This window comes from Bidens hawaiensis, unplaced genomic scaffold (genome assembly GCF_021521415.1).
Source record: "Bidens hawaiensis isolate Kalapana, Puna unplaced genomic scaffold, B.hawaiensis_p1.1 tig00005104_1, whole genome shotgun sequence".
Lineage (NCBI taxonomy): Eukaryota > Viridiplantae > Streptophyta > Magnoliopsida > Asterales > Asteraceae > Bidens > Bidens hawaiensis.
In genome coordinates, this window is record NW_027491326.1 from 476,184 (window position 1) to 490,712 (window position 14,529).

At 31.7% G+C, this 14,529-nt stretch overlaps 1 protein-coding gene and 1 pseudogene across 1 annotated transcript; one reads left to right on the forward strand and one right to left on the reverse strand.

Annotated features, from left to right (window-relative positions):
- Positions 1-1,786: 1,786 nt before the first annotated feature.
- LOC143628937 (protein FAR1-RELATED SEQUENCE 5-like) lies at positions 1,787-3,876 on the forward strand (annotated as a pseudogene).
- Positions 3,877-4,644: 768 nt separating this feature from the next.
- On the reverse strand, positions 4,645-7,771 carry LOC143628936 (uncharacterized). Its single transcript, XM_077098369.1, has 5 exons — positions 7,341-7,771; positions 6,758-7,207; positions 5,824-6,671; positions 5,495-5,742; positions 4,645-5,418 (listed from the first exon to the last, which is right to left on the reverse strand). The coding sequence occupies exons 1-3, from the start codon at positions 7,404-7,406 to the stop codon at positions 6,096-6,098; spliced, it is 1,092 nt and encodes a 363-aa protein (XP_076954484.1). The 5' UTR covers positions 7,407-7,771; the 3' UTR covers positions 4,645-5,418; positions 5,495-5,742; positions 5,824-6,095.
- Between the last annotated feature and the right edge of the window lie 6,758 nt (positions 7,772-14,529).

The following is a 14,529-nucleotide window of genomic DNA, read 5'->3' on the forward strand; positions in this document are numbered from 1 at the left end:
ACATGGTTGAATTTTTGAAGTCATGATTGATGGTAGAAAAAACAACTTGATGTTTTGCAGAATTTTTTACTAAATGCGTGTAGTTGAAAAATATATTTATCAATTTGATGTAGTTTGAAAACTAATTACTAAAATGGGTGTTTTTTTTTTTGAACTTGTTTGATTCTCTTCTAATCTAATTGGTTAAATCTAATTCACTAAAATCTTTAAATACTATTAAAGCAATACAATGTGGACACGTGGCCTTCTTCTAGCTTGTCCACATGTGCAATCCAGTTAGCATGTTTCCATTCTCATGTGCTCTAATATTCTGACATGTGTCATCTCACACACTAGCAAAACTTTGTTTTTTGTTAAATCAAAAGAGTGTTTGCGCTGAGAATCGAACTTGGGTGCAAAACCGAGATGCCAAGTTAGTAAATACAACAATAGCCAACTAACCAAGGCTTGTAATTTGTTTTATATATGAAAGATATATTATACATATTAAAGCCCACTATAAATGGCCATTATTATAGATTGATTCAACCAATAAATATGGAATATCTACAATAGGTAACAATCATTCTATAATTCAGTGTCTTGTGTCTAGATCGGTGGACTTGAAACAAACAAAATTAATTACATTAATTACAAAATGCTAAATATAATATAAATATATATATATATATATATATAGAGAGAGAGAGAGAGAGAGAGAGAGAAAGGTTAAAATAAAAAGTAATGTTTTCCTAAAAAGTGTAGGAAGCATTTTCAACCATTAGATGATAAGGGTAGGATTGTAATCTTACTTTATTTTCTTATTATGGTATTTAATTATATAATTAATTAAAAATATTATACAGCCATGATTTTTTCCTTATTAATCGATTGTTAATAAAAAATAACCAATTGATTTGATATTATCATGCACGTTCTTCATTATCATCAAGATCAGTATTCTTTTATTTCTTATTCTCCATCTCATTTATTCATATCAATTAATCATCTTACTAGTCAATACAATATTCAACACGGAGACCTTCATGGATGAACATCAATTAGGTAAAATTCAAATATTATTTTTTTAGTTTTTCCTTTATGTGCTTCGAGACATGGTGTGTTATGTTATTCTGAATGTTTCTAAACCTATAACAATTAGGTTACATTGTTATGTAATTCGTCATTAGGGTTCAACACATCTGATCGTAATTACGATCTGATCGTAATTATGATGTTTTTTTATTTCGTATATACTGTACCGGTGATAACAAATATCTTAACCGCCATTAGGGTTCGTTATTTTCATGTGGTCGATGTCTAAATAAGTAATAATGTTGTTCTTTGTAAACTGGTGTGTTTATTATATGTTTATCATTTGTTTGTTGACTATGTTGTTTTTTCTGTTTTGTTTCGTCATTGTATTCTCATCAGCCGTCAACTAGGGTTTAGAAGTTTGATTATAGTGTGTTTTTGCGTGTTATGTTTATTACAGTGTGTTTTAGGTGTTAATTTTTTTAGTGTGTCTTATGCTGTTATTTCGATTATAGTGTCTGAAGGCTGTTATTGTATTCTGAATTAATGATTTTTTTTAGTGTGTTTTGCTTGTTTTTTCTATTATAATGTATGTTGGCTATTTTTGAATTTTGCGTAAATAAGTGTGTTATTGCTTGTTACTTTTAATTTTTAAGTTGATTAGTTTTCTTGTATTTACTTCACAGATCCACCAAATTACCAAGAGCTTGGGATTCAACACATCTCTTCCAATTCCGGCACTAAGACGTACACGCCAATTGTGTCTGCATCAATGATACCCAATGAAGGTATGCTTTTTGATTCTGTAGACGCTGCTTAGCAATTCTATAAAAGATATGCTTTAGCGGGCGGGTTTTCTATAAGGAAAGGCACACAATCGGTCGTTAATAACGTTGTTCGTCTCAAGTATTTTGTTTGTACCAAGGAAGGGTCAAGAACTGTTAAGGAAGTTGATACGCTTAGTCAAGATTATAAAAGGAAAAAAGAGCGTAGGCGACCTTCTCAAAGAACTGGTTGTAATGCACAACTCCGCTTGGTTTTAAATGATAAAGGCAAATATAGGGTCAAATTTTTTGGCGAGGCACACAATCATCTCTTTGTTAACGAAAATGATATGCATTTTATGAGAGCTTCTAGGGAGCTTACATTTACACATAAAAAGGTGATAGATGATTTGGCTAATATCAACATTGGTCCGGTGAAGGCTTTTACAATTATGCGGACCCTATATGGTGGCTTCGATAAAGTTGGTGCAACAAAGTCTGATTGCAAAAACTACAAAAGAAAGATTAACTTGTATATTGGCGACTACGATGCTGAGATGGTTGTTCAACGTCTTATGGCGAAAAAAGACTTTTGTCCTAATTTTTCATGTGACTATATTACCAGCAAAGAAGGCACATTGAAGGGTTTATTTTGGGCTGACGAGTGTGCAAAGAGAAATTTCTATGTCTTCGGGGACGTTGTCTCATTTGATGCTACATATCGTCATAACAAGTACACAACTTTTCATTCCATATTATACATTTTTTCTTTTCAATTATACAAACAAAAGTTGTGTGTATTTATTTCGTTTTATATTCATTTATAGGTATAACATGGTTTTTGTTCCATTTACTGGAATCAACAACCATAATAGGAATGTTACTCTTGGCGCGGCTCTACTTGGAGATGAAACAGCTGAAACTTATTCATGGTTATTGCGGTGTTTTAAGAGTGCTTTTGGTTACGAACCCCCTGTGGTTGTAACTGACCAAGACCCCGCCATGAAGCGTGCAATTGAAGACGTTTTCCCAAACTCTAGACACTGTTTGTGCATGTGGCATATCATGGATAAACTATATGGGAAGGTACAAACTCCATTTTAATTATCTTCCACCTTTTTATTTATAACAATAATGATTATATTGTTTCTAATTATCTGAAAAAACATACATTCCCAGGTCGGTGCCAATCTATGCAACACTACCGACTTTAAGACTCGGCTTTGTGATTTGTATGGATTGATTCTATAACACCCGAATTGTTTGAGAAGGAGTGGGATTCCATAATGACCGATTTTCAGTTAAACGACCTTGCCTGGCTGAAAGATATTTTCCAGATTAGAGATTCGTGGATTCCAGCATACTATCGTGAAGAAAATATGTCTGGTCTAATACGTACGTGAAGATCAGAGAGCGAGAACTACTTTTTTGGGAAATTTTGCAACGCAACTTGCACTTTGGTCGAGTTCTTGGCACATTTTGAAACTGCATTGGAACATCAAAGGCATGAACATCAGAAGAACGATCATGATTGTCGTTACACAAGGGCAAAAATTGAAAGTAACTACACTCTTGAAAATCAAGCTCATGAAATATACACAAGAACCATATTTTTTGATGTCCAAATGGAAATTCAGCAAGCCCTTCACAACTGCACTTCCCGAAGCTACGAACAGGTTGGTGATTTTTTAAAGTTTAGTATTCGAGACTTTGAGCATCAACCAGCTTCTTTTCACGAGGTAAATATTATACGGGCTTACATGTTTTTTTTATATTTATTGTTATATATATATATAAATAGTTTACTAATCATCATAGGTAATGATTCGCTCGGAAGACGTGACTGTGTATTGAAGCTGCAAGCGGTTCGAGCAATTTGGCTTACTATGTCGCCACATTTTTAAGGTTCTCCACATTGGAGATATCAGGGTTTTCCCAAGGCAGTACATTAACCGTAGGTGGACCAAAGATGCCGTTTCTAATAGCCCGATGCGTTCTGTTGGTTTTGATGAGCCTAACGTAGACAAAACTACCGATGTATATCGTGTTTTTTGGGATATTAATATCATGAATGATCATATTATAAATAAACTGGTTACTGACATGGAAAAATTAAACCAGCTTCGTGACTACGTCAATGATTATAAAGAAAAAGTTGACAAGATTACGTTTGACGCCCCTAGACCTAGCAGAAGAGACCGGTTTGAAGAACTCATTGGCGTCCCTCAACCTGATCAGAACAACATACGTGCTCCAATTGGTGTTAGGAATAAAGGTTGCGGGCTTCCTATTCGGTACAGGTCTATACGAGAGCAAGCAATAAGTCAACGTAAACTGGATAACCCTCAACGGACGTGCAGAATATGTAAGCAACCAGGTCACGATGCCCGTAATCATCATAAGTATGCTATAACCGATGACACTTCAGCGGCTGCTACCTCCTCCCAAGTTGATGAGATGGAACATTAAGGTTCATTGTGGGTTTTAAACTTTGTTTGGTTTGTATTTTATTAGCACATTTTAACTTTTTTCCAATTTTCATTTAAGAAACAATGGTTGCTGAGTGTGTTTTTTTATTTTATGGATGCTCTATTTATTAATATGTGCCTAATCTTATTGTTCAGCATTAGAAAACATTTACGTCGTTTTATGATTTGGTAATAAGTTATGTTTTTATTCGTTATTAATTTCCATTCATATTGATATTTTATACACTGAACACATCGATGTTCGAATTCATTACCTACAAACAGTTAGGTTCCTTAATATTACTCTTACTTTCTAATCAACACATACAACATATAGTGTTAAAATTCTGATTAAGGTGCTATGCATATTCGAATTCCTTACCTTCAAACACTTTGGTCCGTTAATATTACACTTACTTTGTTATCAACTTATAGGTTAAAATTCGGTTTAACGTGTTATAAACCGAAACAGACTCGTCATTAACTAATACACGGATTTGCGTAATACGTTAACTACAACACACAACAACTAATTATACTACACATTCCTCATGTATTAAACCATCATCACATATTCTTAACATGTTGCAATCTATAAACATTAAAACCCAAAACAAGTTCTTATAAAAACAAGAGTCTAACATTAAAATCCAAAACAAGTTGTACTATCATTCAAACTTTTCAAATCCAAAACACAAAACCAAAAGTCTTTACTTTCAAATCCACATAAAGAAAATACTTGTACCATAATATCAAGATAGCTTCAAGTGTTCAATTATTCTTGTCGGCGCTGTGTTTTCCAGTCCCATCTTCGCATCAACAGACAAACTATTATACTCCATCATAACTTGCACGAACTCCTCCTTTGTCAAGTTGATTTCGCTCAGCAACATCTTCGCGACATACTTCCTTCGAAGATCGTTTAGCTCCTCTTTTTATTTCCCTATAACTTTTCCACGAGCGTCAACCTCATCTGAGAGCCCACAATCAGCAAACCATTACTTTGTCACACAACCCTTAAAGGTCTCCATGTGTCTCATCATAAACACTCCACAATCGACATGGTTGCTTTTACTAGCCCATGGTATATCCACCCTCGACAATGTTGATGTGTTGACCTTTGACGCATCAGGGTGATCTACCAACGCTAGGTAACCAGCAAATGTTTCTCTCTGTGACAAATGTTATAATAGCAGTTAACATAAAAATTTAAATAATAATGCTTGAACAACAAAAAAACACACATACCATCTTCTCGGGCCAGCCATTATACATAAACTTGAACGACCCCCTGGTCCCATATTATCAATAACAAAAGTCTGATGTGTCTTCAGGTTGAACGCCATTAAACAGAAGTGATTTGTGTTTATAATTGGTATCAACACAACATCCACGCCTATAATGCTTCTTAGTCTTTGTGTTTCCAAATGCTTGTCCATTTTTTCCTTAAAACATCCGATTCTTGTTGGTAGGTCTTTTTCATACTGGTCCGGTAGCTGTGTTATTTATCAACACAAATTAATCATTATTCATGACCAACAAAACAACACTACTAAATCAAAAAATACTAATCATACCAGCATCACGGCCGAGCAGAAAAGCCTATGAACTGTGTTAAACTTTGAACGTATAGCTTCTTCGTGGTTTAACACACTTGCCCACGCTGACATTACCGACACGTGCACCTATGTGTCCGGCCGTAAAGTTTCCATTATCACCTTTTGTATGCTAACCCCACCTCCCGTGCTAAATACAATGTCCCTGAATTAATGAAAATAAATAGACGTTACATATAAAGTTCATAATACCCAATACCTATTCATAATTAATAACACATAAACACTAAAACTTACCAATGGTTCCCGTAAGCGGCGAACACAAACCCAGCCACCTTCGACTCTTTCTTTGTTAGCGTAGCTTTCAACGACACCGCACGTTTCGAATGCGGTGAGCAATAAACTTCGGAAAGGAACTTAAATCTCTGGGGTCTATTAGGTGTGTTTACCTCCCAGTCCGGTTCAGCAAGTCGCTTCCCTTTCGCTATAACAGCTAACGTCTCACGATCATCTTTTTTAACTCCAGATTCAAGATTGAAATCGGGCACAATGAAACTAACTTTTTTCTTTTGGGGCGTAGACTTTATTGAACCGGATTCATATTTTGCGCACAACCTTTCCATGCTTTCCCAAGTTCTTTGTGTCATCACTATTGGAGATGCTTCACCGTTCCCATCTCCTTCATTTTTCCCAGTCTCATCCTCCCGCTTACCTGTATATCTAGCTAGGTTTTTCTTCCACTGATCCTCCAACTCTTTAATTAAAAGGCTACCAGCACACTCATCATATGCTTCATCAAACTCCCGACATATATCTCCGTATACGTTATCGAAATATTGCATCAAGTCCGTCAGCCGCTCTGCTCTCTCCTATTTCCAAAAACACCCCAACACTTTAATATTTAAAATCACAACTTACATATAAAATAAACATATAAACTTTAATACTATCTTACCTCTTCATCAGTTTGTGTCGGCATATTTATCATTTCTTCACCTTTATCAAACCCCTCCTGGTGTTGCTCAGATTCAACAACAACAACGTTATCATCCTTAAAATCTTGTTTTGTTTGAACATCAGTCACCTTATCACCATCCTCTTGTTGATCCGATTCAACAAACTTCTTATCTTGATTTGTTTTTTTAGTGTGTTTTCTGATCACCATTTTGGCTAACTCCTTTTTCATAAACTTAGCCACCTTTTTACCACCATCAACATCTCCCGCATCTTTCTCTTGATTTGTTATCTTTTTACCCGCTGATTTTTCAATTGTGACCTTACCCAGCCGTTTCTCCTCCAACATGTCTTGTAAAACTGTTAGGTCGTCGTCCACGAAAACCTTAACGGCCATCAACTTCTTGCCATTTTCCACGACACAATTAAACTGATTATTCGCGTACGCATACTACAAACAAAATCAAACACCATTTTCAAAAAACAACAACAGCTAACAGGTTAAAAAAAGACAGGTAAAAGTTGGGTTAATAATACTTTGAGATACCCTTACAAAACAAACAAAATTGTAATCAAATACGTACCGCTAGCAAAATCATGGACCCGTTGTATTCTTTACTTTCGTTCCATTTCTCGCGTCTCCTTCGCATAACTGTTATTAGGTACCGACACTAATTCAACTCCCCCAAGCTATTTATGTCTCTAACTGCTGGTAGAAATTTTTTATTAACCGTGTTATTCCCGGTAATATCACCCATATATGTCCCTAGAGCAACCAGAAAATTCATCTTGAAATGCCAGCTTACATCCCTCTTTGTTTTCACAAACTCCATAAATTCTATGGGACAAAGTCTTCCTTGTGGGTTTTTAAATTGACTTCTCCATCTTCTCACGACCTTATCCTCAGCTCTAGGCCTCAACGTCTCCACTATCTCATTACTTCCCCTAGGGATCCCTAACATGCTTTCTACAAGTGTCTCGGTAATTTTTACATGTTGTCTCCCAAATTGGGTATGCTATTACTGTGGTCATAGTTTATAACCAACCAGTAGCCCAACCCGGTTGGTATGTTAGCTATACTCATTTCGAGAATACTACCAAAACCCATACTAGTTACAACTTTTTTCTGCTCATTGGTTAAATTTGTGATATACACGTGGAACATTCTATGTTTCACCCTCGGTTTAATATTTTGACCAACATAATCGTAAAATGCTAACTTCTTATTTTCACCCAACTTTTCCTTTTTCAACATCGTATCACGTGGAGTTACAAAGTCGTCATCTGAGTCAACAGTGCCAGCTGCATTTAGTTTCAACAAATAACAAATTAATTTCAATTAAAAACACTACCTACTACAATTAATGTTCAACAAATAACACATTAATTTCAAGTAAAAACACAATCTACTTCAATTACAAACTTACTTTTAAAAAAATCCTCAACCAAATTTGTCGCCCGGCGTGACGAATTTCCTTCCATTTCATTTTTTGCGTTTTCTACAACACACCAAAATTAAGTACGTAACAACTACAACTATAACAATATGAATATGAATACCTTTGAAGTTAATCTCTTTCTTCACCTCATCCCCGTAGGCTAGACCCTTGAAAGTGGTATTGTATGCAATTCGTGGGCTTCTCCTAACTAACAAACCAAAAACCAACGTGTTAATACAAACCAACATCAAAACAAACACAAACAAATACATCATCTGACATAAAATAACAACTAACAGACTAAACGAAAAGTTAAAACACACACACCTTTTTACACACAACCTCAAAACACTTAAACCACATAAAGTCATCAAAACACTTAAACCACACAAACCTTTTTACCCCGAATAACATACACCTAAAACATAAAAACAAGATTAAATTATTTTTGGTATCTCACCAGACGAACATAACACCTCACACACACAAAACTTTGTAACACATCAAATAAAACCACGTACACCTCATAAATCAACAACTAAAACACACAAAACTTTGTAACACATTTCATAAAACAACTCTTGATCACCAAGTAAAAACACATCAACTAAAAAAATCAAACCCAACATTCGCCTGCATGTTCAACTTAAACTCAAACCAAGTAAAAACACATCAACTAAAAAACTGAAAGCCAATTAAAAAACTCAATCACGAAGATCAAACACACTATACCATACCACAAACACAAATACCACACACTGCCGTCACTAAAAACACATCGGAACAACTCAGCCCTGTAACTGAAACCCTAGAATTGGGGGTCTCAACTAAAACGCAATAACATCCTAAAAACACACCTGTATCCTTCGATTTTGCTGCACTAGTGTTCAATTTACTGTTCTTCTTCTCCATTTTTCTTCACCTGCATGTTCAATTAAACACACCCTTTAAAAGTCAGAAGTTAACAGAGTATAAAACCCACCAACGATTAAACATAAACACACCAGTTTGAATCGATCATCGGATTTGAATGACGAAACCAAAATTCTTACCTTCGTCTTCTTTCTTGTAAACGGCGGTGGAGAGAAAGAGAGAGAGAATCTTAGTCTGATGGTGATTGTTTGTGGACGAGAATCGACTATGGTTGAATAATATAAGAAGATTTAATTATTGAGTGTTTTTTGGAAGGTCGACAACTGGTTGCATAGAAATAGGAGCTTCCCCGATTAATAAGTTGACAATTTGCATGATATAAATACTTAATATCCCTAAAATACCCTTTAACACACCAATATCAAGTGGTAAAATAAGACACTCCTTATTTTATTCCATCTTCTAATCTTGACCCTTGATTAACAAGATCTAACAACCCAAATTGCTTCTTACACTTTTTAGAAACACTCCTCTTTTTACAATAACCCATCCCTATATATATATATGTGTGTGTGTGTGTGTGTGTGTATTTATGTATATACACACATATATGACGTCATCCGGGTCCGGGTTGATGTCCGGACCGGGTTTGAAAACATTGATTTAAACATTAGAATTTTTCACCCTAATCATTTTAATCTCTCTCTCTCTCTCTCTCTCTCTCTCTCTCTCTCTCTCGGCTTACTAACTCCACCATCGACCATCTTCTATATTCCGGTAATGTAGATCGAGATTAATCATTTTCCGGTAAGGTTATATATTATACTCTAATGACCAACAATGTTATATGATTTTCCGGCAAGGTTATATCTTTTTCCGGCAACATCATATTTTCTTCTGGTTATTGTAGATCTAACTTTTTTATCTTTATTTTCATTGTTAACTGATTTTTTTTTAAATCAGTTTAGGTTCTAAATCAAAAACGGCGATGAAGCTAATATTTCTACGTATTTACGTTTTTCCGGTAAGTTTTTCCGTTCATGTGTTATACCTATAACAATGGTTGTTTTATATTTATTTGAAGTTTTATATTTTTTCTGTTTTTTTATATGTTGTTCTTCTAGGTTCTAAATAAAAATCAATTTCATCCATGGACATTATCATTATTCTTTTTCCGGTAAGGCCAACTTAGATTTTCCGGGTATAAATTATAATTCAAAATCTTCCATAATATCAATGTTATAACAAAACTTAATTATTTCAGGTTATTGTCCCGATTGATGTAAGGAATATTTCATTTTACCCTCTAAATAAAAATCGGAGATACCATCGTCATTATCACTATTTTGTTTTTCTGGTAAGACCATTCAAATTTTCCGGTTATAAAACTATAATTAAAATCTTTCATAATATGAATATTAATATTTGACTTTATCATTTCAGGTTATTGTTCCGACTCATATAAGCTAATTGCATGGATTGAACATTAGTTAATAAGATGTATTTTTTAAATTTTTTTAATATTTATGTATATTTTTTTAATATTCATGTATATTCCTTATTTATAAGATTATAATATAAATTAAATTATATATATATTAATATAATCATTATTCTATTGTTTTTGTCAACTTCTAGTTAAGTGACAAATATTCCGTCTAATTTAAAATCTCATTATAACTTTCAATCTTATATTAGTTTACATTTTTAGATTTATACATATTGAAGAATTTCATTAATACAATTTATAGAGTTTGACATTCCTTATTTTTTTAAAACCGAATGAACAACCTTTTTTTATGTTTTTAATTTTTCCATTTTTGTAAACTCATTCCTTAATTTGTGGTTTGACCGAAATAATAACATAATTATCCCATTATTACAATTTATATTTTTTGACTTTCCTTATTTGTTAAAAAACCGAATGAATAAGTCAAACTTAAATAAATTTCCAACCGATTTAAGTATTTGACCATTTAAATTAAATCGTTTTTGATCATTCATATTAGTTTACATTTTTAGATTATACACATTTAAGAATTCAATTACGACACTTTATAAAGTTTGATATTTCTTATTTTAAAAAAAAACGAATGAACAACTCTTTTTTATGTTTTTAATTTTTTTCATTTTTATAAACTCATTCCTTAATTTGTGGTTTGACCGAAATAATAACATAATTATCCCATTATTACAATTTATATTTTTTTACTTTCCTTATTTGTTAAAAAACAGAATGAATAAGTTATAACTTAAATAAATTTCCGACCGATTTAAGTATTTGACCATTCATATTGAATCGTTTTTGACCATTCATATTAGTTTACATTTTTAGATTTATACACATTTAAGAATGCAATTATGACACTTTATAAAGTTTGACATTTCTTATTTTTTAAAAAAAACCGAATGAACAACTCATTTTTATGTTTTTAATTTTTTCCATATTTATAAACTCATTCCTTAATTTGTGGTTTGACCGAAATAATAACCTAATTATCCAATTATTACAATTTATATCTTTTGACTTTCCTTATTTGTAAAAAAACCGAATGAATAAGTTATAACTTAAATAAATTTTCGAGTCTTACTTGCAACAAGGTTTAAGTATCCTATTAATACAATTCATTGAGTTTGACTATCCTTATTTGTTTAAATAACTAATAAGGATAGTTAAACTCAATAAATTGTATTAATGGTTTTAATACAATTTAATTACATATTTAAACTCCTTTTAAATTTGGAATTTGACTAATCTTTCAACAAAGTTTTAAAGGCTTTAATACTCTCTATAATTTTAAACTCATTTCAAAATCTTTCCATAATTTTTTGAAGTTTTCAAATTAACCAATTTGATTTTCATTTTCGTAATTAATTCTAAATTAATTAGTCATATTTTTCAGCTTTAATTGTTTTCAAAGTCAACATAAAATTTTTTAATACCAAAGTTATTTGAGAATTCATTTATTGTAAAACGTTTTAATGTTTTGCAAATTTAACAAAATATTGATGTCAGTGATTTAAAAGTTTGTTGCAAGATTGGTCAAAAGTCAAAAACAATTTTATAATTTTTTGAAGTTGACTAATTCTATTTTTTTTATATTTTGTAACTATTTTGAAAATATTTTAAAACAAGTTGTTTTGAAATAGTATCAAATTTGTTAGTTATAAAATGATGGCCAAAACAAGATTTTTATTGGTATATCTTTTTGGTTTAATAGTTTAAGTTAGAATGATATTTTATGTTGTCATTTTACTTTGTTTGTTGTTATATGTTATTTTGTTTTAATAAAACAACAATTTAATAAAAATAACTTTATTAATGTTCAAATGTTACTCATTATTAAATATGTTATTATGGTCTATTTAATTTGGATGCTATTGTTTTAATATATTTTCAGGTGGTGAAATAAATTGAGTTTATTTTGATAGAATGTTTGAAGAAGTTGATGGTGGTTTAATATGAAAGAACATGTTTATGTCTTTTGTTGATGTTTTTTGTTTGTTCGATGTCAATTAATTTATTGTAACTTTTAACTTTTAATATCTAGACAACATAAATGGTTAACGTTTTGGTCCGAAAGTTTGAATAAATTTTGTGTTGCATGAATTTGTTGTTTAAATTTATTATGTTTGTTGATATGTTTTTCCACCCGTGTGTAACACGGGCTATACCCTAGTTAAATTAACATATTGTTAAAAATAAAATAAATTAAATAAAAGAGAAACTCATATTTACAATTTATAAATATTCGTTTTGCCAATCATATATTCCAAAATTATAAATTAACGTATTAACGGCGTTTGTTACTACCTTTAAACTAGTTTGCTTGTTATCCTAAAATTAATTATTATAACAATTAGAAGTTTGGGTGAATATGGTCCATATAGCTTTGTTTTTAAAAATTTTATTTTTTTTATTTTTTTAAGCAACAATGGACTGGCCAATATTCTTTTTATTAATTTTTTCTTTTATTAGTTAACTCATATCTTTAAATAACCAATTAACTAAACACAATTTTCTTTTTCTGTTTTATCTTTTGTTTGGTTTCCATCATAGTGCACAAGTTTGTAGCATGAGTTTTCAAGTTACATAATAAACAAACGATGGAACATTCACGTTTCGATACACTTTTGCTTACATTAGGACTAAAGTTTTGGATTTTATTTTTCGTTTGCAGTCGAGAATACTTTAAATTGAAAGACTTTACTATTGTCGTATTCTATAAGGGACATTTAACCTAATGTCTTTTAATAAAATCTCTAATGTTTTTTTACGTTTTTGTTTTTTACGCACCATACAGAACAGGATCGAGATGTCTAGTATTACACATATCCTAAAACCTGAAATATTTAGAAAAAAAAACATTGAATTATGAATGTCTCGAGCAATAAAAAGAAAATCGTTGATTAACTTGTTCGATTTTAGTTCTAAATTACGAAGGGACGTAGAATTCGTCAGCTTCTTGCAAATATAATATTTTAGTGCATAAAGTTATAATTTAACAATATGTTGACAATAAAATTATTATTATTATTATTATTATTGTTGTTGTTGTTGTTATATGCTAATATAATTAATATAATATTTTGGTGAATAATAAACAGACATTTAGGTTAAAAAAAGACGATATTAATACTAATATAATAATAAAAGTGTTCTCTTTTATTTTATTTTAACAATATGTTAATTTAAGTTTAGTGAATTAGATTTAATCGATTAGATTATGGGAGAAACAAACAAATTTCAAGAAAACACCTATTTTGGTAATTAGTTTTTAAACTATACCAAACTGATAAATATTTTTTTTAACTACACCCATTTAGTAAAAATTAAATATGTACTTATAAATACAGGCCAATTCTTTAAATTATTAATATATTAATTTATCGATGTAATAATATCTCGCTAAATTAATAAAATATCCTAACTCCAGCATTATAGGTTTTACTATAAATAGTATAATACGGTAATATTGTATAATGTCTATTAATAATAAGTATGGCTGTGAATACGGTTTGACAGAATTACAAAAATTGTCCTTTACGTTTGTACCAAATTTCAGTAGTTATCCTTTATCTTTAAAAGTAACATGATTTGTACTGTACGTTTCGAAATATCACACCGTTTGTCCTTTTGGCCTAACCCAGTTAGTTTTTCTTGTTAAGTTAGGTCATGTGCGTTGCTCATGAGGGAAAATTCGTCAAGTTACCTACTTAATTATAAACATTATAATAAAAAAAAGAAACTAAATAACTTAACCCAACCCAACCCACCCCCGTCTCCTCCTTCTTCCTTTGCCTACGTCTTCTCCCGCGAGCCACAACCGCCGCCTTCTTCTCCGACGACGAACACCATCTCCACTACCACAAGAAACCACAACCATGGACGCAGAAGACGTCCATGTGTGATATAACAAAAACATGGACGTCGGAGACCCTAACAAGCAGATCCCGTTCT

What these genes read in the sequence shown, in the direction of transcription:
- LOC143628936 (XM_077098369.1), bottom strand. Translation starts at nt 7,406, where the DNA reads ATGCGAAGGAGACGCGAGAAATGGAACGAAAGTAAAGAATACAACGGG. An exon ending in GGTCCATGATTTTGCTAGCG is followed by an intron (nt 7,208 to 7,340) that starts GTACGTATTTGA and finishes TTTTGTTTGTAG; the next exon opens with TATGCGTACGCGAATAATCA. An exon ending in CGACACAAACTGATGAAGAG is followed by an intron (nt 6,672 to 6,757) that starts GTAAGATAGTAT and finishes TTTTGGAAATAG; the next exon opens with GAGAGAGCAGAGCGGCTGAC.